Here is a 26,464-nt window from a genome sequence, read left to right as displayed (position 1 = left end):
TTATCAGGGGAGAATGTGAAAGTGGAACAGCACTGTGCTGCACCCCATAATCAAACAGGCTGCTGCTATCTCTAATAAAACTAAATACTGGATAAACTCAGCAAGGCAGGCAGCACTTGTGGAGAGAGAAATATTATTCTTTGGAATTTTCTCCTTTTATTTCAGATTTCCAGCATCCGTAGTTTTTTAGCTTTTATGCCGATATCTTGTTTAGACTCAAACAAGATGGAGGTACTGAAGGGTGGCCTGTGGAATAATTCTAAGAGTCAGGAACTTCAAGAAGGAAAAATAAAAATGTAAAAACTGAGCAACAACTTGCATGAACAAAATGAACTACAGTGCAAGCAATACTCAAAGTTGCAGGCCCAATATAGACAAGGAACAAAGAGACAAGCTAATGGGACCAAATGATACTCAACTGACTCAAAATGTTAACTCTAGTTTCTCTCTCAACAGATGCTGCCAGACTGGAGTTTTTTTCCCCCAGCATTGTGTTTTTATTCCTTTGTGCTCATGGAATCCCTACAGTGCAGGAGGCTGCCATTTGGCCCATTGCATCTGCACCAAACATAATCTCACCCAGGCCCTATCCTCATAACCCCACTTATTGACACTACTAACCCCCTGACACCAAGGAGGAATTTAGCATGGCCAATCAACCTAACCTGCACATCTTTGGACTGAGAGGAAACTGGAGCATCCGGAGGAAATCCACAGACACGGGGAGAACATACAGACTCCACACAGACAGTGACCCAAGGCCGGAATTGAACCCGGGTACCTGGCACTGTGAGACAGCAGTGTTAACCACTGTTCAGTAACACTGGGATAGACCAATTGGGCCAAATGACCAGTTTGTGTGCTGTAAAATTGTGTTGTCTCTCTTTTGTCAAAGGATTAATCTGGCACAAGTCAGAAAACACTCCCTGGTGATGAACACCGTTGTGGATTTTGGCATATGCAACATTTGTTTTATTTGACATGACATTCCTCAAGTTACACAAATGACATGTACAAAAAAAGGAGAAAAGAGATTCAAAATAAAGTGGAATACAGTGTTACTTCTACAAGATACATTTGGGTGGAATAATTCAACATTTGCGAGGTGAAACCTTTAAGCTGGCACCATTTTCAATGTCCTGATAACTGAGGGTTGAGCGTTATCCTGACCTTTGAGAACATTTGAAGGTGTCTTGACACAGAAGCAGAATTTTGGATCAAGCAATGTCTGAATTTTATGCACAGTACGATGTAACCAACACTTAAAAAATAAATCTAATTACTTTTTGGACCATGCTTGTAAAAATTCAGTACGTTTTAGATAAGGAAACCATAAACTGGAAGGCGCGAGTTAACCTCTGTAGTCCCCTCACCCCAATTGAATCTGCTCCTTGGACAATACTCAAGAGGTTCCACATGAAGATGTGGGTTTTGGCAATTATTTCCCTCCACAACAAGTTACAAGACCACATGCATTTTCCATAAAGTACATTGCTCAGTGATTGCAGAACTGCATTAAGAGACCCTACCATGGACCACTAAAAGTAGTTTATATTCTAAATGCCTGTCCATCTTTCACTCAGAACTAGCAAATGCATGAAATTTTTTTAAAAAGCTGCCTTAAAAATTCCAATTTTGTTTTAAACAAATATAGTCCATCCAGAAAGGCATTTTGCAAAGATGACTGTTCCAGTTTTTCAGAGGATCCACCTGATTGGATTGTTAGCAATTCACTTTGGGATATCCAGTTTAGTCCGTTATATTGGCACATTGGAATTTAGGTGGGATGAGGGAAGGTTCCTGGTTTTCCAGTTCTAGAAGAATTAAGGCTTTAAACATTCCAGAAATAACCCCGGTACAAAAAATACTAATTATTCCAGTAGCCATTGGATCATTGGGGAAGAGCTAATGAGACTATATCCCCATCTCCAGTTCCAGCAATAGGCTAGATGGCTGTGTCCAGTGTTTCAGAATTTTGTCCAATCTGAGCAGTTATGAAATATTGTTTTGCGATTGCGGGGCATTAACTGACGAGGAATATATGGATCCTATTTGATGGTGTCTCTTCCAACTTTTAATACACAAATGTATGGCAGAAATAAAAAGCAGTGACTTATTACCTTGTGTCTCCAGTGAGATAGAAAGTCATCAACACACTGAATGCACTTTCCAAAGGACATCTCATAATAACAAAAGCAACTTGTTGAACTACAGATTGGATAAACAAAAAGGAATGAACACACAAGGCCAGCTTATGTCATTCCATATCCATACAGTTTTATTTTGGGAGATGTAATGCTCCACAAATCCCTATACCATTCTCTTGTACCAGTTTTGTTCTTTTTCTAAAGATTCCTAGAACCATTGGATATAGCTCCGACAGCAACATCTTCAGTTACAATGGAAACTAAAGAGTTCTGGTGACTTGTGTTTTGTTCAGTGTAAGAATGAAGTGAAGCTTTAAATACTACAGGCAGGGAAACTGCTCAATCCATTGGGATGGTGAGTGTGCAGTTTATGCTCAAGTCCACATGAACTAAACTGTCTTCTGCTGAAGAGGATTGGCTTTCACAGTGGCCATTGGGATCCAGTATCGAGTCAGCACAAAGAGCTCCCCCTCATCAGTTGCGCCCTCCCCTCCCATCACAAGAGGAGACAAAATGGCCAAACACCCAGCCCGGCAAGACCAAAGCACTTGTGAACATGGCTAACAATATCAGAGCAGCGGTTAGTATAGCAGTTGCAATCCATGGCCTGAGGCACATGAAGCAAGTTGTAACTATAACTTTGGCAATGCCAAAGTTAAAAGATATCCAAGAAAACCCAACAAAAAAATGGAATGCGGAAAGGAATGTCACGTGATATTGAATTATACAGCCTGCACAGACTTAGAGATCACCTCTTTCACTAGTAACTATCGTCAAGATGAATATAGAAAATCTGCTTAAAAAATTGTTGCGATATGTTGTGAAAGGCAGGCAGGCATTGCAACCCATGGTAGGACTACTGCAAAAAAACAAAACGCTGGAAAGCCACATTTATACATAAAGTGCATTCAATACTCCCAGAGGGTTGAGGAGTCAATGCTATCAGCAGATGCCTTCAGCACACCTGCATGGTCCCCCTTCAAATACTTCCCATCAATTTTAATTGCAACTTTGTTGTAATCACAGAACTCAAACAGGAAATCCACAGGCTGATCACTGCTGCTGGTGACAGAGGAGTCACTGCCAACCATCCAGTATTTCCCAGTGGAATCTGCAAAGGAATACAGAGACAGTGAGAACTAGTCCTGACTCAGAAGCATAACTTGTCAAAACTAAATGTACAAAACGTATACACCATTTGTCTCACACCCATCTCCTGATGCAAAGATTATGCAATTATTGTAGCACGTTATGGGTAGCAATCATGTGCTATTTGGTTTTGCCCCTGGCTCTTTATATTAATAAAAAACACATAACCCAGATGAACAGTCGTAAGGCAGGCCATTCATTTCCAGCCTCAGGGAATATCAGCCAACTGGCTGAAGCTCAAAGGTAACTCAGGTGACTGAGTAGCAAGCAGGTTCAAAATAGCTCAACTTTGAGCTTTCCTGCTCAAATCCGATACCCATAAGCTAAAACACAACCTAATACGGGCATAGACAAAAGCGAATCAGCAGTAATCAGAAACAAAAGTGGAAAATGCTGGAAAATCTCAGCAAGTCTGACAGCATCTGTGGAGAGAGAATCAAGCTAACAGAGTCTGGATGACTATTCATGACGAAGGGTCATCTGGACTTGAAACGTTGGCTCTATTCTCTCTCCACAGATGCTGTCAGACTTGGAGATTTACCAGTATTCTTTTTTTGTTTCAGACATGGTACAGATTTGATCCACCACCTGTGTGAGGAAGGAGAAGAATAAGCAGGATCCACCTATAAGCAGGTCCACCTATATACACCAACTACCCAGAGACAAACTCAAAAAACAGGGATGAGATTCCAATATTCAAGGAACTATATTCTACAGGAATTTGTTCCTTCAGGAGAGAAAGTTGCAAAGAATAAACACAAGTTAGATAATCTACCTTTCAGTCTGTAAGCACCATCATTGAGCTCTAACTGGAAGACATCGTATGAGGATCTGTTTGCGTCTAAGGTTCCAGTCACTTTCCGACATCCAATAAAGCCATGCTCTCCTCGAAGGGCTATAATAGGCCTGTTGATCAGTTTCATTACAAATTCTTCAGTCTCCGCTGGAGAATGAAAAGGAACAGGTGAATGTTTCTGCAACTTGGAAGAGTGGTCACTTCATTAAGAGGTATCAGGAGAGCACCTATTCTTTAAAAATGCACACCACAAGGGGTCAACACATTCAGGGAAGGAGAGAAACCTGGGAGTAGGGCAGGAAGAGAAAACGATGAGTGATTTTAGTCCCATAGCTGTTTAAAACCTCAGGGGGTGGAAAAATCTAACCGGATTCAGTTACACAGAATTATAGAATCACTTCCCACATGGTATGGAAAACGCCAATAGAAAGTGAAGGAAACAAACTTTCGGTTTACCTGCACTGGGTATTTGAACTAAAACAGTTATTCAGGATAAACATATGGTTCAAAAACATTAAGTTCAGCAGATGAGAAAACCTGCAGCAGCAATCAATTTTGATTCATAACTCTTCAAAAGTTGTTCATTGCCAGCACAAGGCACCTTAAATTAGTAGGAATCGCTAGATGAAAAGTAGTCCTCTACTATCCTAGTCAAAAATGATCAAATGTCTTGATTTGCAAAGATGTGGAAGGGAGAGTGAAAAGCATCCAATTCCCTGGGGAGTTAGAACACAACCTTTTCAATATTGAAAAAGTTGGTTTATCTGTAGCAATTTCTCTTGGCCGATATTATCACTATATGCTACTGCATGATTTGCAAAAGTACTGGAATAAACTGCTTCCTACTTTAGCAACAAACACGTTGGAACACCAATTCATGGAAGGTTAGAAAGAGTCATCACGAGTTCTGGGTCAAAACAGGAAAGGGACATGCTCGTCAAAATCTGCTGGCTAAGAAGAAGAACTCAGCTTTTGTTCATAGAGTTTTAAACATGAATGAATACAGTTTTCAATAAACCTGTACCTGTAAGTATTTTGAGTTTATCTGCAACTTGGTGCAATACTTTAAGAAAGGGGAGGATAAACAGCTAAAAACTTCCTCAGGAGTTATTCTAATGCTGTGCACTAGCCAGGTTGAAGGAGGAAAATTGGGAAGATCAAGATGTAGTGCAAGAGAGAAAGGCTTTTACACCAAACTTGAACAGGGAATGCTGGAGTAAGGGGACAGCATTGACCAGAATCAAAACAATCATGTGTCTCCTTGCGATGAGATAATGTGTGAGCAATAAAGCAATTGAGGCCCTCAGGAAGGCAGGTTAAAATGGAGAAAGGCAAATTTAATAAAAAGTTACACGAACGAAGAGGGGGGGGGGGAGGAGGTTTGGAGAGACAAATAAAAATGTACTTTGGCAGAGATTCAGAGAATGAAGGGAGGGGGAAATGCTGAGTGGTAAATGGAGCGTACTTTGCAGAGACTCAGAGGAATTAACAACAACTGGAAAAAGTTCAGACAAATGAATTATTCTCGGTTGTAAAATTTTCAGCCGGGTAAGGGAGAGGAAAAAGGAAGTTGGCAGTGTTAGAAATACTTCTATCAGTGTAGGAATCTTTTGTGGTGCAGTCAGACAATATTTTTTGATTGCATACATACCGAGCTGTGTACACATGTCAATAAACATTGGTGATTTTAAACCATTCCAACACAGACTGGAATAAAGGTTTTGTCTTAAAGTTTATTTATTAGTGTCACAAGTAGGCTTATATTACCACTGCAATGAAGTTACTGTGAAAATCCCCTAGTCGCCACACTCCGGCGCCTGTTCGGGTACACTGAGGGAGAATTTAGCATGGTCAATCCACCTAACAACCAGCACGTCTTTTGGACTGTGGGAGGAAACCAGAGCACCCGGAGAAAACCTATACAGAAACGGGGAAAACGTGCAGACTCCGTACAGACAGTGACCCAAACCGGGAATTGAACCCGGGTCCCTGAGCGCTGTGAGGCAACAGTGCTAACCGCTGTGCCACCGTGCTGCCATGTGGAAACCAAGGTGGCCTCCTAGCTCAATATGTCTCAAATAGGAGGTTTTAGGCATATGGGGAAAAGAAACAAGCATTGCTTGATTTGTCTCTGGAGATGAATTGGTGAAAAGAACCAAATGAGAATAGGAGAAAAAAATGCAAGAGCAGGAAAGCAAATTAAGAATCAAAGATAAGGATGCTGGACTGGAGAAGCAAAGTTCACTGACAGGATGTGGCCCAAAGTAACCGAGCAGAAGTTAGCAAACAGGTCAACAAATCAGCAGTAGAAAAACAGGATGTGTAAAATACAAAATAAATGTATTCTTAAAAAGGCAAAGATTCTTTCATTTCTCCTTAAATATGCAAAATATATTTCTAGAAGGTAAAATCATAAAGCAGGAGACTGCACACCCATGTCCACTTCTCCATGGCACCACATGAAGGCAGACTGATTTGGAACAGTTTGCAACAAAATACAATGCAGGGTGCAAGGAGGAGAGGCATAAAGAAGCTAGAAGCAACAGACATGCTTGCCTGGAAAGCTGGACTTACAAGGTGTTTCTATGCTGGCACACAGCTGTCCATTCTTTTTAGCTGCCACATATTTTCCATTGACAGCCTTCAGAACAATTCTTTTTGCACGCCATTCAATGTCGAAGTAGCAGTTACCATTTCTGAAATGAAATAAAAAACTCCTTGTAGCTTGAAAAAAAAAAGCATTTCATTTCATTTTTAAAATGAGGATTTTAATCACAGCACATCCATAACAAACAGACCCTGTAACCAGCACCGGCTGGTGATAGTGCTTTGCCTCAATTTATTCTTCTACCACATTCAACCTGTTCTAAACAAAAGGGAACTGCCACACGCTGTCGAAGAGCCAGCTTCTGGAATTTTAATCCTCGCCTCGTTTTCAATGGGGTTTGAAGATGTATAGAATGAGTACAATTACACACCAATCTGAAATTTATAATAATCTTAAAAAGACAACCACAGTGCCAAATTTGGATACAACTACAAAATTGTTGCCCAAACGGTACTCTCATGAACCCAAGGGGGACATCTTGGACAACACTTCTTCATTGTTCATCCCTTTCCTTGTCTTCCGGCTCAGATACCACAGCAACAAAGCTGGACATTGCTCTGCTTCCAGTCACTGTAGACAGCTCAAGTAAAACTCTTCCCGCTTTGCAAGTGACTGCCTCTACTCAACATGGCACAGATTGTTAACAGGATCCACACCCGTCAGTCACGGCAAAATTAAGACAAAGAGCCTTTCCTTGCTGAGAGAGTTTAACAAACACTCCTTGCATCCACCCAGTGTCCCAGTTTTAGCTGGTGGGTTCAAACACCCATTTGTCTCAACAATATAATTGATAAGACATTGACACATATTATTTGCGTCCATCCCAGTCTCTAGTCCATGGCACTTAATAGACGGTACAACCACTCAAACTTACACCGCATCACCAACTTTTGTAGCAGTGTCCTAACACCAAATTTTAACTGATCAGCTATACAATCTGAATAATTTGAAGGCAATATGCATTAAATTCTCACATCATGCAACAGTCAAATTTAAAATAATTATTTCAGTACACTATACCAATTCTCTTAACATACAAGAAGTGAGCTGGAAATAACAACCAGACATCACAGCATACAAGATGACCTTGGAAACCTGCAAAAATCTTTCTAAAATCTGGGAACAACACTTGTGTGGTGGTCAATAAACCATGGTGAATGATTCAGTGCACAAAGTGTGTTTTTAAAACTGTCAAATTAAATTACATTTGGCATCCAAAGAGTTCATCAAATACATCCCAAGTCACTTTGATGCCATCATAAGGATCCCACTCTGGATCAGATTTGGTGCTTTCACTTTCAGAATCATCCCTCTACAACAAATCATTGCCATCCACTGAACTGGATAGTCTGTATTTTTGACTGATCTGATGACATGTGGGTCACTATCCTGTGATTTTATAATGAAACCACACAAAACATTAAGTAGGCAACAAGCATATTTCCATTGAGTTTTTTTTCCTCTTTCAGTCACCCACCTGTTCCATTCAGTGAGAACACTATCCTCAAGGCACAATTCCAAAGGTTGAACAACAGACAATAGACTCCAGTACAACTGCAACGTGGGTGTTAAGCCATTTAAGCTGGTACCACCATGAATCTAGTCTTCTCATGTCCTGTCATTTTCATTAGAACAGTTTCTGAACCTTTCCACTCAATATCTGCTGGCCATAATCAAACTTTATGGGTGCTTCAATGTTGCTAATGTGACTTAATGGGTACACGTGTTTTTGCCACTGTCTGATTGTTTTTGGTGAGTGGGAAAAATGGTGGGGGGAGGAATTTAATGGGAGTCCCCAAACATACCCCGAGGAGGGGGTGGATCCTTTTTTCAAATTTTAATAGCAGCCGTGGTTGCTGGCAGCACCGGCTCAGAGTCCATCCACCAGCCTGATGTCGGGGATTATCTCCTTCCATTGTTTTTTACTCCCCCCAAGTATTTGAAATGATGGCAGGAAAATGCAGCAAGACAGCTAACAGGCTACCCTCCGCTTTTCCCGCAGGAGACGACACTTAAAATTCCACCCGAGGTTTTTGCTAATCTCCAAGCAATCATGCTCTCCTGCTGCAACACTAGACATTTCCATTCTATCAAACAGCTAAACCAATTAGCTAAAAGCAAAATACTGTGGATGCTGGAATCTGAAACACCAATTAGCTGTTGCTTGACTCGGGATCTGGTTTGAACGTGTGTATATATGACAACGTAACCATTCTGACAATTTGAGGACCCGTTCTGATACATACTTCTCAAGACCAGGCTGGTCCCTGTTTACATAGTGTATTTAGGTCTTGGACAACATCATCAGGGTATCTCACACCATTAATACCAAATCTTCTCACTGCAGCAGTTACTCAAGTTAGTAAATGTTACGACTATGCATCATTAGTTTTGCTGGAGGAGCCATTTCTGTTGGTCACTCACCATGCTAAATGTGGTCTGCTCTATGTGGACGCATCTTAAACTCCTGCCCATCACCTGCCAAATTATTGTATCAGCCAAATAAAATATGCATTTCCAGGATGACAAATTGAGGCAGACTATTTCCATAGCTGAAAGGTGGAGGGTTGATTTTCATAGAAAGCATGTTTTTGGCACAGAAGAAAATGGGGTTGTTTTATATGCCTCAAACTACATTACATACATCTACTGTAGATGCCAGCTGCATTAGGGAGGAGAAAACTATTCTTAATTTATGGGATTTGAAGTCGGAGTTCTATTGCTAGTCAATGGTTTAAGTTAAAAATATTGGCAATTTCAAATATTCCAGTTTAGGCCCAATTTTAAGATAACCTGTCATCAAGATTTAAACTAATTTTGTGCAAGTTCTAAACTTTTCCCCACCAGGACTTAATCACTATAAAATCAACTATGTTCATTTCCAGATGACACTGGAGCACATCTGCTCATTAGTCGTTCAATACAAGATTCCAATCACATACAGTTTAATTTCTTCAATGTAATGAAGACTTAAAGGAGGAAGCACTTGGAAGATACAGATCAGGATGCAGAAAAGCCACAGCAAAATCACAAGTAATTTGGCTACAAGTCTTACATTCTCAAAAGACATGCAATATATTTTAACATTTAGAAATACTTAAAATACAAGCATTCCACCAAGTTTGAACATTTAGGCCATGCTGGTACTCAAAAAAGTGGTCAAAGAAATTGCTTTTTCATTGTAAAACTCATGGATGTTTATATAAAAAGAGGCCCAGTTTAGTAAATGTTTGTGGTTTTCATAAAGTAACCACAATGTCATTAGATGTTACTTAACAATGACAGCTGGTGACTGCATACAAGATTTTGGCTGAATTAAAAGCCCTACAGCTCAACTGTGTGTGGATCTGCATTCACTTACTTTGTCGAGGCAGTTGACTGCACCCCTCCATTAGATGTCAGAGTCCAGTATTTCCCAGTGCAGGTTCGGAAAGCACATTTTTTGGTTTCTTTGTTGATTTCTAATTGGAAGGTTTCCTGGTCACTTTCTTCATCCTGGTTCGCAGACAGGTCCATACCTTTCAGGGAACAAATCACGCATCAGAATTCAAATCAGAGCCAAAATGGAATTGAATCACTTCTCCACATTTAAGCAACACAAAAGAACAGCAAACGGACCAAATCAAACCGGTTTTGCTCCAGTCAGACTGAAACCTGATATACACAACCATCCGGTGGCATGTTAGAGCAAAAGTTTCCACCACAATTGGGGTTGGTTAGCTCAGTTAACTCGTGCGTGATTCAGGACAATGCCAACAGTGTGGGTTTGATTCTCAGTCCAGCCGAGATAGACTTGGGACCCGGAGGCTGAATAGCAAACAATTCACTGACAAAATACCGTCAAGGCAGTGGCTAAGGATGAAGCATCAGCAAACAGTGAGCCATGGGCTTGTCTTTGGGCAGAGCACACATCAGCATGACAAGCACTCAATTAACACTGGAAACGCAAAGGGGCAGACATGTGTATTGGGTGGTATCCTGTCCATTGTTATTTAGCACCTTTGAGATAAATTTCTATTTCCAAGAATTTGAAACCACTGCACTCGATGTCAAGTCAGTTAATTGAACAAAGAGGAAATGGTTGTCCAGAATATTGAGTTTTACCCCCAAGCCTTAGAATAATAAAAGGGCCAAAGATAATGTAACTACCAAACCAAAATAGTGGGACTAAAATACATTAAATAAGATTTGGACAGACAAATGATAGCAATTCTCAAGAGTAACAGTTGGTTCAGTCTTCTGTTTGGACTAATAATACATTTCAAAGGCCAAAAATAGAACCATCCTTTTTTGGGAGGATCCAAAATTTTAATATTCTCCTCCAACATTATGAAAGAAAAGTAGAAGTGGAAGCAAGTCACTTCTTTATAGTTTAGAATAAAGGATGACTACATTAGACAGCAAGACATAAGCTCAGCATAACATAACAAAGTGCCTCTAAAAGATTTGGATTTTAGAAGATATAACACATTTACAATTTTGCGTGTGTAAAATGGGTTGTAGTGGGGAAGAGGGAATGGTTTTGTGAAGGGGAGGTCGGGTCTCACTAACTTGATCGAGTTTTGTGAGGAAGTGATGAAGATGATTGATGAGTGTAGGGAAGTGGATGATGTCTATATGGACTTCAATAAGGCCTTTGACAAAATCCCTCACGGCAGACTGGTACAGAAGGTGAAGTCGCACGGGATCAGAGGTGAGCTGGCAAGATGGATACAGAACTGGTTCGGTCATAGAAGACAGAAGGGAACAGTGGAAGGGTGCATTTTTGAATAGAGGGCTGTGACTACTGGCGTTCCTCGGGTATCAGTGCTGTTTGTGACCTTTGCTGTTTGTGTGCATATGTACAAAAGGTTGGTGGAATTGCAGATAGCAATGAGGACTGTCAGAGGATACAGATCGGTTGGAGACTTGGGCAGAGTGATGGCAGATGGAATTTTATCTGGACAAGTGCAAGGTAATGCATTTTGAAAGGTCTAATACAGATGGGGAAATATGCAATAAATGGCAGAACCCTAAAGAGTACTGATAGGCAGAGAGATCTGGATGTACAGATACACAGGTCACTGAAAGTGGCAACTCAGGTGGAGAAGGTAGTCAAGAAGGCATATTGCATGCTTACCTTCATCGGCCAGGGCATGGAGTTTAAAAATTGGTAAGTCATTGTTAAGTCACATCTAAAGCAGCTTTATAGAACCTTAGCTAGGCTGCACTTGGAATATAGTATTCAATTCTGGTCACCATACTACCAGAATGATGTGGAGACTTTGGAGAAGGTACAGAAAAGATTTACCAGGATGTTGTCTGGTATGGAGCATTAGCTATCAGAAGAGGTTGGAGAAACTTGGTTTGTTCTCACTGGAACGACAGAGGTTGAGGGGCGACCTGATAGAAGTCTACAAGGTTATGAGGGGCATGGACAGAGTGGATAGTCAGAAGCTTTTTCCCAGATTTTTTTTTTTTTTTACAGAGGGTGGTGGGTGCCTGGAACTCGATGCCTGGGGAGGTAGTGGAAGCAGATACAATAGTGACTTTTAAGAGGCATCTGGACAAATACATGAATAGGATCCCCGGAAGGGTAGGGGATTTTAATTCAGACGGACAGCATGATCGGCGCAAGCTTGGAGGGCCGAAGGGCCTTTTCCTAGGCTGTAATTTTCTTTGTTCTAAGAGTTCACCAACTCAACCACAGCATTGTGTGGGAGATTGGTGTGGTTACCAAGAGGGATTAGGCCCATGACTGGATGTCTCTAAACTAGCTGTGGAAAAGTATACAGATACAGCAAGTTAACTGGAGGCCATGAACTAGGGAGTTCCTCATGAACTAGGGAGAATTGGATTCTAACTTATTTTGAATTCCATTGAAAAACATTCCACCCAGCCACAAAACCAGATTATAGGCTAGATCAATGAGCTGGAATCTGCCAGTTTTACATTCTCTGGGTGGGGAAATGGTAGAGTATTTAATGTAGCTATTTAGAAAAATTACTACACAAGAAATTTATGAAAAAAAAGAAACCATCTTACCACTCCATTTAAAATGAGTTTTTAAAATTGTGCATTGCCCTTGAAAATAAAATTCCCAAAGATATTCTGTGGCAGTTTTCTTTTTGAAATGGTTATGAATTTTGATAGGCCACTTCAAAGGTCTTCTGCCTTCCCCAGCTCCCACATTCCAATGAATTTGGGAGGAAATTGGCAACAGTAATTTTGAGGAACAGTTGAAACAAAGAAAAGCCCCAAAGGTTTCTGTTCATCCCATTGTAGAAGGAGCACACTTTGCAGAGGAAGAAGTTGTATTCGCAGCTTTAGAGTCAAGCACAATCAGAATAAAAAGTGTTTAAAAACAGGCAACAACTTATTTTGGACACTACAGCCAATAAACTGTTTATAGCAACACCAACAGTTAAGAATGACTGTGTAGAAATGTAAAATGGAAGCTAGTGCTTTTAAATTATTTTAGTTTCTTTCCGATGTTCCCCAGTCTACCTCATCTCATTGTCTAAAGTTTGCTGTGACAGTGTTAAGGCCTTGAGCACTTGCTTAAGATGGCCCTTCCTCATGACTAGATGAGCACTGGTAGCTACCGAAAAACTGAGCAGCCTTTATCAATGATCCCATGAAGATAATTGCAGAATTGCTACTCTGGCAAATCTTCTGAGAGCCCGGAGATGGACTCACTATGTCACCCTAACACTACAATTCAGCAGCACATCACCTGGTCTATTTAACCAGTGAATTTTTAGAGAATGCGCTTCAACCAACCTCAGAATCAATGCTTCCTCTAAAATCCAAATGTGACCACGAAGCAACCTGGAAAGTAGTGTGTGTCAAAATAAACAGGTCACTCAACTTGATCAGTTCAAAAGAGATTTTCAGTATAACACAAGCCATGACAAGTTGTGCTCAGGAGTTTGAGGCCCAGCCAGTACAAGGAAAATTTAGCAGGATTATTGCTCAGGAAGGGTGTTGCTAACAGGGCAGCAGTTATTGGCCATGTCATTTAGTTGAGAGAATAACCTTTCCTTGTGGAAGAAAACCTTAAAAAAAAATTTAAAACACTCGTCCAGTGTGACGCGTTAGTGGAGTCCCCACTTCTCCCTCACTCAGGTCCAGGGGTAAAATGGCCAGCTGCTTTGTCTCAGTTCAGCTCCGTTTTAATTTTGGGATTGCTTACTGACTCAGAGCTTTGTGCAACAGGTTTATTTGGTGTCATGAGCTTTCAGAGCAATGCTCCTTCATCACCTGATGAAGAAGCAGCGCTCCGAAAGCTTGTGATACCAAATAAACGTGTTGGACTTTAACCTGGCGTTGAGAGACTTCTTTCAGGGCTCTGTGGTCAGCATGTTAGTGAAAAGTAGCATTGGGGTTTGCTGAGCTCTTTTTACAGCATTGCACATTGTCCATCACTGGTTTAGGCGAACATTACATTTTACCATCAAGAGCAGGAGGGAGTACTCTGCCCAGCATTATTCCCTCAATCATCACTGGAATAATTAATTCTTCATTCACATGAGATTCTGCTATGCTTTCCACATTTCTGTTCCAAATGTGCACCCAATAGTTTAATTCCAGAACTCATGGCAATATGAAGTAACGTGAATCAAGACATTGGGGGCACAATTGTAAATTCAAATACTTCTTTTGGAGATAAACATTGGGGCCTACACTTTCTTCAGCCCAGTACTGTGACCGGAGACAGTGCTAAAAAAAACCAAATTGAAGCTTGGTGAGACAGCAAATCTACATGTATATTGTTCCCCACGTTTCCAAGTTTATTTCCTCACTCTGCCCAACCTGCCTCGAGGTACAGCAGCTTCATAATCGAGGAAAAAGGGGCAGAGACACTCCTACAGGTTTGCCACAGCTGCGGTAAGCACAAACCATTCCAGTCATTACTCAATGCCTGATGATTTGATTTACTCACAATTGTATCACTGTCTGGATTTTTTTTTAAGGAGGATGGGAGCAGTCAGGATAGAAAAGGAAAAAAAGACAGACCAAAACCTACAGGCAGTGAATATTTTCTGAATAGAGTGCCGACAGGATAAAAGTGATTGAAAATTGTTCTGGGGTTCAATGATAAGTCATTGCATTTTTTTCAAAAGTCTGATCTTTTGCTCAAGTTTCATAACGTGACTTAATTCTTTCACTCTAGGTGCTCAGCAGAAAAATGGAAGTTGGGAAAAATATACACAATTCCAGGTGATTGCCAAGAATTCAACATTTCACATGTTTCTACTTGGAGCTGATTTCAGTGTCCCTTTCAACTTGTACATCAATTTTCTTTTGATACTGCCTTGTTGCTCAAACTCGAAGCCAATACGAGTTAGTTTACCCCATTATAAATAGATGCTACTGCACAGCGCATCATTGTCTCAAATGGCATAGCATGGTTGACTCTTTCACTGGAGTGGGGATGCACTGTGCCCACTCTGCCAAAAGGGAACCTCTGTCCAAGTAACATGAACTGCTTGATGGTCATTTGCTCCAATCGATCAGTTCCTCTTCCTTCCCACCCACACACAACCCCCCCTCCCTAACCACCATGCTGTGCCAGTATGGGAGTCAGTTACACTTACTCAACCCAGTTGCCATGCTAACGCATTTCAAGCCAGGAGAATAGGTTGCCATGACAACAAAAGGTCAAAAGTCAGGTCATGAGGGCTGCACGGCACCTCTTGGATATCATGCACTGGGGTGGGGGCAGGGAGAGTTCACAGCAAAGTGCCCCTGATGACCTCAAGCAAATAAGAAAAATCACCCACCAAATGCATATTGTAACATGAGAAAAATTTACAAGGCATAAATTCAATACTACACTTCTATAACAGCAACGTGTTCCTTTCCGCACTCAGGAAGTGTTCACTGGCAGCTGATACCCTAATAGGCTTTGATATACAAAAATCATTCACACCCACGTATGAATAGGTCTTCAGTCGGCTAGTGCATTGACTGACAAAAAGTACAATGAAAGCAAAGATAAAACAAAAAGCAGACAAATAGATTTGCTGGGCAAAAGAAAAATACAATCAAGACTTCTGTCTGTACTTTGAATAAAAGGACATGCACATCAGTGTGTATGTGCGAGACAGCACCAAAACATCACAAAAGTAAGAGTTAGCAAGAATTGTACTTGCTGGACCAGGTCTCCAGCTATTACAAAAGCCAGTTTAGACCAAGAGGGCATCTTTAACACACAGCAGCTCACCAACATCTCGCTTCAATTCTTAAAATCAGTCTTTGTCCAGTTTTCAGTTTGGTCATTAAGCAGCTGGAAAGATATTTTGAAAATACGTTATGTGGTGTCGAGATAACTTAAACTGCTTCCTTCAGGTTGAAAGGATACAGATTTATTCATGATGCAATCCCATGCATGAATACACCAGACAGGGAGTGCCTTTTGTCTACAGCTGCTGAGCAAAAGGGCTAGTGTACTTCATAGTGCATCATTCATTGAAGGTCCATGACCAGTACTGCAAGGCCATCAGGAAAGCAAATAGGGGATTGGAACTAGATAGATGAAATACCATCTTCTTAATACAAGCCTCAGGAGGCCACATGTAGAGTACTATGGCCAGTTTTGGTCCCCTCGTAGTCAGGGGTTATAGAACATTAGAAAAATGTTTCAGAGCAGGATCATTAGATTGATACCTCGTTAAAAAGGAGTGTTCTGGGACAGGTTCAAAGACCTCAACAATTTTTTTTAAAAAGTAGTACAGACTGAAAGGTCAAACATAATGACAGTTAGTTGTTCAATTGGGCCAATGCATAGAACCACTTTCAGATACTCGGAGATACTGTTAATCAAATAACTAGTATCTCTGGAATAAGTTACCAGCACCTGCAGCTAGTGTGGATATGTACATGCAATTTTAACTCAATTCATAAACCAACACATTGCAACGGTCTGAACAATTGCTTTTACAGATATAGACTAAAAGGGCTTACTTCATACTCAAACTTCAGACAAGCAAAACAATGCATTATCCTTGATACCCCCTTCAGTACAAGACCTAAGAGAGACCAAGGAATGGCCAAACATAAACCAGTAAAGTCATTTAATTTCTCAGCTAAAATGACTATGTATTTGCAATCTTCAGTGTGTGTGTGTGTGTGTGTGTGTGTGTATAAAGCTTGGAGCGACCACTATCTAGCTGCAAAATGTAGGTCAAGGATCAAAAAAGATACAATAGCTTTGGTGTCACATTGCAACGGGTACTTGCTTACCAAGAGTGGAAAGTCTGTAATTATTATTCAACAAGGAGTAAGGTTTGGGTGTTCTGGACTTTAGCTACCAAAAAGAAAAAAATAACTGATCAATCATCTAATCGTGGGATGTTGATGGTATAGATCAACAGCCATTCTACGTTCATGCCACTTCAAGAGTTCCAAGACAAATGTAGATACACTCATCTAGCACCTTTACAGCATTTTGCAGCATGTGATTCATACCAATAAAATCAACTATTCATTAAAAATTTACTTCTAGAACTGCACTATTAAAACCAAAATATAGCAAAACAAACTGAAATACAGGCAGTTTCCAACTTAAACTTGCACCCCAAAAAAGAAAAACAGTGCAAAATTATTTCGGTCACGCATTATCCTATTAGGATTACTCAAAAATCACTTGGGAAATCAGGTATGGAGCTCCAAGTTCCATGGGAATTTAAAAAATGATAAACTAGCATATATAAAAATTTCCTTTCCTTTGTTGAAAAGTATTTAGTATGGCGAGATAATAGTATCAGTACAATAGAATAACACCCAACGAGGGGGTAACAAATAATTATTCAACAGTTACACTCGAAGATGAGTGATTCACCTTGTGGATGACCCAAAATTAAAATAAACATAAAACTGGATTCTAGCCCCTGTTGCCAAGCTAGATGCTGAAATATGCACAAGAGAATATATTTACGTAACAGATACAATTGTCAACCCAGCGTTGCCATTTCTTGAAGTTTTAATCTCCACACCAGGTACAATATAGTTCAGTTGGGATTACTTCCTATTGCTTGGAATAGAATTCCTACTTCCAACCACTTAGCTCACAGGCTTGGGAAAAAATTGTATTTAATCCTACAAAAGGAAAGCCACAGCAATGAAAACAAAAATTTCAATGGAAATACAGTGCAAGACTGGAATGACACCATTCCACAACACCCCCCCCCCCCCCCCACCCAATGACAAAATTTACATGACTGATTTTATCATTACATATAACCTTTTAACCATTCGCGTTGCTCAAGTGGTATCCACTGAAACCTCCCGCTCCCAGGAAAAAGTCCAGAAGATGCAAGTTCCGATATGTCCACCAGCATGCTAAACCATGACCTGACTACAAATCGGACACAACCACACATCAGTGCGGCAGGGTGAGCCATTCAACTCTCAAGTTGGTTCAGCCATGATCTAACAAAATGCCAACTCGGTATGCCATCTCCACATTCCTCAATAACCACACAAGAAAAATCCATTGCTTTTAGTCTTAAACCAAATTTTCACTATCTCGTTGCCTGGTAATAACATTTAAAGTTAGAAAAGGTTGGCACTACAATCTTCCACAAGTAGTTATTCAAGGTTCAAAGTGAAGTCACCCTTTCCAAGCTACTGCAGAGCATTCTGGATCCTGGGGAAAGTGAGTCTGGGGAATTAATATTGGAAAGAGATGCAAATGAATGCAGCAGATATCTTGCATCGGTCTTCACTCTGGAAGATACAATAACATCCCAGAAATAGCTGTAAATGGAAGGGAATGAGGAACTTCGGAAAATTAAAACCACCAGGGAAGTAAGGGGTACTTAGTAAATTGTTGATGCTGTGGGCTGACAAATCCCTGGGTCCAGATGAACTTCATCCAGGAGTCTGAAGAGGCTAGTGGGATAATTGATGTGATTTAAATTTCCCAAAATTATCGCGATTTGGGAAAGTTTCCACTAGATTCGAAAATAGCAAACGCAACTCCTATATTCAAAAGGGAGGGAACCAGAAAGCTTGAAACTATAGACCAGTTAACTTGGCTTCAATATTTTCTCTCTGGCTGTTATGGCTGGGCATTTAGAAAAATTCAAGGCAATCAGGCAGAGTCCACATGGTTTTGAGAAAGGAAAATCATGTTTAATCAATTTGTTGTAGCTCTTTGAGAGACTCACATGTGTTTTGATTAAAAGGGAACTGGTGAATGTACTGTACGTATTTTCAGAAGACATTTGATAAGGTGCCATAATCAAAGGTCATTGCAAAAAACAAAAGCTCAAGGTGTAGAGGGCAACATGTATAGAAGATTATTTTCTGTTAGCTAGCCAGGGAGTAGGCATGAAAGGGTCTTTTTCTGGTTGGCAGGATCAAGTGGTGCATCTGAGGGATCAGTGCTGGAGTCTCAACCTCTACAATTTATATAAATGATTTGGACAAAGGGACAAAAGTTATGGTTGCTAAATTTGCTGATGATACAGATAAGTAGGGATGTAAGTTGTGAAGTGGACATCATTAGGTTACAAAGGACATGGTCAAGTGAGTGGACAAAGATCTGGCAACTGGAGTATAGTTTGGGAAAAATGTGAAATTGTCTATTTTGGCAGGAAAAATAAAATAAATGATCTAAATTGTGAGAAATGAGCTCTGGAAGTGCAGAAGGACCTGCATGAATCAAAGAGGCTAGTATGCAGTTACAGCAAGTCAATAGAAATCTAATAGAATGTTATTGTTTATTGTGAAGAGATTGGAATATAAAAGTAGGAAGCTATACTTCAGTTGTACAGAGCAATGGTGAAACCACATCTGGAGTACAGTGTACAGTACTGGCCTCCTTTATTTCAGGAAGGATGTAAATGTATTAAACATTTAGATGCAGTTCAGAGAAGATTTACGGACCAGTACCAGGAATGGGCAAGTTGTCTTCTAAGGAAAGGGTCAACAGGCTAGAGATGACTTGATTGAAACCTTTAAGATCCTGAGGAGTCTTGACAGGGTGGATCTGGAGAGCATGTTTCCTCTTGTGGGAGAATGTAGAACTAGGGGTCAAGGGGTTGAGTAGCTAATTCCTTTTCCTCATTTTGTATGTTTGATGACAAGTCTTCCTCACTCGGACATAGTTGGGGGGATTCTTGACTTGAAACAAATATATTTTATCTTTTCTGCCAAGCAGATATTACGTCCTGCCAAAAAACATCTAATGTTGCTGCTAGGGCTGAACGAAGTTATATCCATTACATTTATGGATGACAGTTGAAATTAAATTCACTGCTATTTATAAGCCTCAATGTGGGGTTAGAGCTAATTGGCAGTGCCATCAAGCGACTTACTTAACTTTATAGCCGATTCATAAAAAGTGTTGTCAACAGCCTATAATCTCTCCAATACACCTGATGGCAGGTGGTGATAAGCACAGTAAGAAGTCTCACAATACCAGGTTAAAGTCCAACAGGTTTATTTGGTAGCAAAATCCACTAGCTTTCGGAGCGCTGCTCCTCAGGTGGTGATAAGAGCAGGGGAGTTATCCAATCAGCCATATTGCAGAAGGCAATGGCAAACCACGGCAGTACTTTTGCCAAGTGGAATCAATGTCATCCACACCCTCTTTGGGCATGGTCCCTGAAGGAGATCAGCAGCTGGCACAGGCCCTTACCTTCTGCATATTCCACCAACATGAAATTTTTAAAAATGGAGCAAGTCAGGTGATTTTGAACTGAATTAGCTAGACAAACTGGGATTTGTACAAAATCTAGAACTCCTTTATCTCTCAAATTTGAATGGATTTTGGGTTTAGGCAAGGGTTCGTAACCTTGTTGCTTTATTAATCCTGACAAATCGGCCAACTTTTAACTTTCCAACACACCTGCCAGAAACAAACTAGTTCATTTCCCCAAGGAAATTGGGGCCTTAGTGACATTGTTAGGGCTCTGACTGCAATCCTCAGGGACACATGAGTGGACTTGAACACTACACCCACTGGTATCACAAAAATATTTCACGCCACTGTGTCTCCCAGCACCTGTCTGCAGGCTGACATTCCCAATGCTGAACAGGAAACTGCATCAGGACCCATTTGGTTTGGAAATTGGGAGTGCTGAAACAGACCAGCCCAAAATCAAATAATGCCCCCACTACTTCCAAAAGTCACAAATGGAAATATTTTGAAAGAGGCCTCCCCTCCCAAAGTGGAATTGAATTCCTCACTGGCATACAGTGCCATCAGTGCTTAGCACTCAATCAGCACCATGACCAAGTCATTACTGTTCATGCAAACATCTAGGCAGGTTATTCAGCTACAGAAAGTACTGGTGTATGGATGCATAGTCTCAGAACATTTATCTCCCATTTGTCTTCTGGCAAATCATAGGTACCATTTTAGTTTTAATGCCCCAAGATGGAATTGTCAGCAAGGTCAGCATTTATTGCCCATCCTTAATTGCTCACTATAAGGTGATGGAAGGAAGCTGTCCTGAACCACTGCGGTCTGTAAGGTGAAGGTTCTCCTATGATGCTGTTGGATACTGTTATAGGATTTTGACATAGCATTAATGAATGACATGCTCAAGTCAACTAAGGCAGTGAATTTCAGAGCCAATGTGTCCCCACACACATCCGTTATCCTTCGAGCTGGTGGAGGTCATGAGTTTAGGAAGAGCTATCAAAAGTGATGGCGAGTTGCTGCAGCTTATCCTGTAGCTAGAACATGCTGCAGCCAGTGTGCAGTGATCAAGTTGCCTAATGCAACAGATAAAGCAGTGCATCAGTTCTTTACACCAAATACAGCCTCATGTAAAACAATAAGGTGGGGGATACATGTGAGAAGGTACTACACTTCCCAAATATCACAAATTGAGCAAACAGGAAGAACACTGACATACACACACACCTGTTGGACAGCATCTACTGTACAGCTTTAGTCCAAATTTATATAGACACAAGAAAATGCTTTGTAGGCTAAACAATCCAAACTGGCCAGAACCCAATTCCACACGTGCAGTGAATAAGCATTTTGGGCTCCAATCCAGCTAAACTGCTTTCCTTTTCCTCACTACTGGAGGACCGATGGGAGAGATTTTCCTTAAAATGTTAACATGCCTGGATTGTGTGCGCAGCTATTTCCCCTCCCCCCCCCTTTAACTTGCAAAAGGCAATTAGCAAAACCAAGTGAAGGGAGGGGATAATTACCATGGACAAGTGGCAGCTGGGAAAAGGGAATAGGAGGATGAGCAGCTGTGCGCTTCTTTACTGGTACAAAAAAAATCATCCCATTTAAAAAAAGTGAGGATGAGGAAATTTTAAAATGTACATATTCAGGCTGAGCAGGTGCCCACATTCTGCACTAGATGTGACAATAGTAATTTCTCTTTTATGAACTTTTTTTGTTAATATTAAACAACTCCTGAACACAGTCCAAGCGGAAGGATATTCTATTGATCAATCCATTAACTGACAGGGTCTCTAGGCATTGAGCAGTAGATCTGCACTTGGAACAGGTTTAGATTGTGTCCTTCTTGGGAAGGACTGAGTGCACAAGATGGTATTGTTTTCAAATCCCTCTACACACACACTCCTCTCCCATCTCTGACCTCTACCAGCCCCACAAGCCTCATCTCAGGTTTCCTCCCATTCTCTTTACATATTCCCATTTTCATTACTGCATTATTGGCAGCCAGTCAAGGCTCAAAACTCTGGAAATCCCTCCTTGTACCACATAACCCCCACCCCCTCCTTAAGATGCACCTTAAAACCTACCTCTGCCCAAATTTTGTCATTGGGCTCACATCTCCTGTAGTTTGGCATCAAATTTCCCTTGATAATGCTCCAGCGAAACACGTTGGAACATTTTGCCATATTTAAATGGTGCTAGGTACATGCAGGTTCTACAATTTGAACCAAAGCATGAATGATCACACTTTTATACTTATAATCTCAAGACACAAATACATCTTCCCAGTCTCCTGTAGCCAAAATTAGAATTTTCCCCCCCGGTTTTTTTTCCAACCTATTGCGCAATCATTGCAACACTTGCTGCTCTTAGGATTTAAAAAGAATAATGCAAAGACTATAAAAAATAAAATGTTACAATACTCCATGAGATCAGGAGGGCATTTGATCCTCAAGTGGTCACACAATTTTATTTTAAATAGCTACAAAAGGGTTAATTTGAATGCTCCGCAGTCTGGATGCAGTGTGAAATGTTGCACATTGCTTTCTGCCTCTCTAGCAGACAAGGCGCCCACACTATATTTCTGTCGGCAGACCCCGAGGCTGGTAGCAAAGTCCTCCCTTTAAGAGCTCAAATAACACATCTGGTTTTGTTCTGCAGTCACGGGTGAGGTCACGCTGAAGCATTTTTTTGCAGGGCTGCAGGATTTTAAATATCTATATTTCAGACCATAAGGACAGCTCGTTTCAAATGGGGATTGATCCAGTCTCTGCTAAACCAACTATACATCCCTGCTTGAACCCCATTTTGGGGAGCATCTCAGTACATTTCCTTTGTTGTATCTGAAGCCAATTTTGTTATTTAATGCCTCATTGAGAGATAAAGGAAGCTAGACCAGATTTCGACTATTCATTTTTTAACCAGTTTAAGGAAAAATCACCTGGAAAGGCTAGATTTCCATATCAACATTTACAACTGCATGGCTTGAAGTTTATTTTATAGTAGCCTGGTCAAGGATATGGCTGGTTACAATCCTCTATTGCACACATACACCAATTCTCCACTTGAAAGCTGAGTGTTGGCTGGGAGGGGAGTGATCAGCTTTGCTGGCAGAGAATTGGAAGGAAATGTTTGGATTGTTCGCTGCACAATGGAACGATTATACCATTCCTGTAATGAAGGAGCAAAGCAATCGTGAACAGCTGTACAAAACCGTTATCGCAGACAATGAGCAACTAAAATCCCTGCCTTTCATCATGGGGAAATTGAAAAAATATCCCCCCACCCCCCAAATTTCTCCCCCTAGAAGGGAGAGAGTCTACCCTGAGTTAATTTGAGTTGGTTTATTTGGTTTGCCCTAAAAGAGGCCTAACCTACAAAAAAGAGAGTCTGGGAATCTGTTGCATTCACTGCTCCTCCCATTCCTGCCAGTTGCCCACATTTCAACACAATGTTAATCATTTGGAAGGCCACAGAATTGGTCGAGCTAGTTAACCTTTGACACACCGCCCAAAGTAATTAAATACCGTTACCAAGAGAGATAGGAAAGGCTGGGATGGATGTGTGAGGTATTTATCTAGGGTCACGCCTTCTCCCCCTTCCCCAAAAAAAAATCCTACAGGAAAACAATGGAATGAAAATAGAAGCCATGTTGAAGAAATTCTTCCAAGCCTCACAAATAAATAATTCTCCCAGCAAATAAAGGAGGGAATGGAATTCTCAATCTCAAAGGATGTCCACTTTTTTAAAAAAATATGAAGTGAATACAGATGTTTTCTCAGCATTGGCCCCTCTCACAATAGGGGTCATTGATAGTGGTGGGGTGGAACATAGTTCTAATCACCAAAAGAAAGCGTTATGCTGCCATTAACCCTTACCTTGCCGGATGGAGACATTCCTGCCATTGGCAGCCTTGAGGACCACTTGTGGGTGGCTTTGCTCCAGGACAAAGAGTTCATCCTTGCCCACCTTGCTGCTCTTGCCAGCCTTCATGGTGCCAGTGGGGCCGGAAGGTGCCAGGTATTTGCCTTCACAGTCCCTGAAGGCCACCTTGCCCGACCTGAACTCCAGGGTGTAGCCGGTGCTCCTGTCGGGTTTCTCCACCAGCTGCCCATCGTTGCGGAGGAAGCGGTTGTCGCTGCTCTGGATACTGTACTTCTGATCCTGGAACACCAGCGTGATGAGGGAGTCCACTCCCCAGGGAGTGTCGCGGTCAATGGCCAGCTCGTCCTTGGCGCTCAGGTGGGCGTACCGCTTCCTGGTCACACTGAAGATGTTGGCCTGCGGGTGCATGGCGATGTGGACGCTCCACTTCTCGGCCACCGAGATGGTCTGGGCGAAGCAGGTCAGCCGGTCCTCGGTGCCGCCAAAGTAGCGCTTGTGAGGCTCGGACTGCAGCGACCAGCGGCCGTCGTCGTGAGCCACGATGAGGAACCTGCAGTCGGCGGCCGGCTGCTCACTCTCACACCACACATTGCCGTCCTTATCCGCCGCCAGGTACCGGCCCAGGTGGCTCTTGAAGAAGACCACATTGGAATCCTCGCCATTCTGCTCCAGGGTCCAGATCTGCTTCTTCTTCATGCTGGTCGCCGAGGCGTTGATCTTGAAGCCAAAGGCTTCAGCCGTCAGGTACTTCTTCCCGCAGTTGATGAGCCCAAACTGGATCTGCAGACTGTTACTGGGGTCGTTGGCTGGCATGGCTGCAGACTTTGGCTCTTTAGTGCTTTAACTCTCCCTGGAATCGGAGCTTGGGTTTTTAACGTTTCCTTGTTTAATGGCTTGGTGTTGCACGGTTTGTATCAAGTCCCTTTGTTTGAATGAAGCCCCCAGTGTGTGTGTGTCTTTGTAAGCCCTCAGCCTCCTCCAGCAAGGCTGAGCTTGCAGCCACCCAGCCCTCTTATATAGAGTGCCTGACGTCAGGACAGCAGCACCGCCTTTCAGCAGCGGTTCAGCCACGCTGCCTTACACCACTCACTCACTACTGCTCAAATCTTACCTGTCCCTGATGGGGGTTTATTCTGCTTTTTCCTGTCCCTGATGGGGTTCACCCTGTTTTTTCCTGCCCCTGATGGGGTTCACCCTGCTTTTTCCTGTCGCTCCTGGGGTTTATCCTGCTTTTTTAAAACCCACACAAACTCTTGCTGTGTGTAACCAACTGACAGATACAGTTAGCTGTGTTTCCACTGCTTTTTCCTCAATAAATACTTGGGATCATTGTTGGCCCCTTGAGGCTGTCCCTCCCGCCATTCAATGATTAATCAAACTCCATATACCATGGGACACTGGCCCCTTATCCTTGAATACCTTTTGCTTAACAAAAATCAATCATAGATTCAAAGAATCCCACCAGTGCAGAAGGAGGCCATTTAACCCATTGAGTCTGCACCAACCCTCAGACCATCTTAAACAGACCCAGCTCCCATCCTATCCCTATAACCCCATGCATTTACCCTGCTAATCCCCCTAACCTACACATCTTGGGACACAAAGGAGCAATACACCTAACCTGAATATCTTTGGGCAATGGGAGAAAACCGGAGCACTCGAATGAAAGCCTCACCGACACGGGGAGAATGTGCAAACTCCACACAGTCACCCGAGGCTGGAATCGAACCCAGGTCCCTGGTGCAGTGATGCAGCAGTGCTAACCACTGTGCCACCGTGCCACCCCAATCAATCAATTAAATCAATCAGATTTAAAAACTACAGCTGATCAATTGCTCTTTGTAGAAGTGAGTTCTAAACTTCTGCCACACTTGGTGTTTCATAATTTCACATCTGCATTTAATTAACCACCTTTTAGTTTTTAGTCTATGCCTCACAGTCCTCGACTCCCCAACCAGTGCAGATAGTTTTCCCCCAAATTACCCTATCTTGAATAATGAGATACTGGATTGCCTCGGTGTTATCAAACAGGAGTGCCCCTATTTTGTTTAGAGGGAGGTGACCATTTTGCAAATGAAATCATAAAAAAGAACATGTATAAACTTAAATATTAATGTTATTTTCAATGGCCACTACACACTCTGAAGTGTTCACTGGTCAAGGAACCCCAGGCATACTCTACCACCCTCTCCCATCGGGAAAAAGATACAAAAGTCTGAGGTCACGTACCACTGACT

At 41.7% G+C, this 26,464-nt stretch overlaps 1 protein-coding gene across 1 annotated transcript; it reads right to left on the bottom strand.

The window, feature by feature from the left end:
* Positions 1-946: 946 nt before the first annotated feature.
* LOC144510586 (fascin-like) lies at positions 947-25,219 on the bottom strand. The gene is made up of 5 exons (XM_078240147.1): positions 24,221-25,219; positions 10,062-10,218; positions 6,667-6,788; positions 4,072-4,239; positions 947-3,258 (listed from the first exon to the last, which is right to left on the bottom strand). Exons 1-5 carry the CDS (start codon positions 25,038-25,040, stop codon positions 3,056-3,058), a joined length of 1,470 nt encoding a protein of 489 aa, XP_078096273.1. The 5' UTR covers positions 25,041-25,219; the 3' UTR covers positions 947-3,055.
* Between the last annotated feature and the right edge of the window lie 1,245 nt (positions 25,220-26,464).

The sequence above is a fragment of the Mustelus asterias genome, chromosome 23 (assembly GCF_964213995.1).
Source record: "Mustelus asterias chromosome 23, sMusAst1.hap1.1, whole genome shotgun sequence".
NCBI lineage: Eukaryota > Metazoa > Chordata > Chondrichthyes > Carcharhiniformes > Triakidae > Mustelus > Mustelus asterias.
This window is presented reverse-complemented; position numbering and strand designations above follow the sequence as displayed.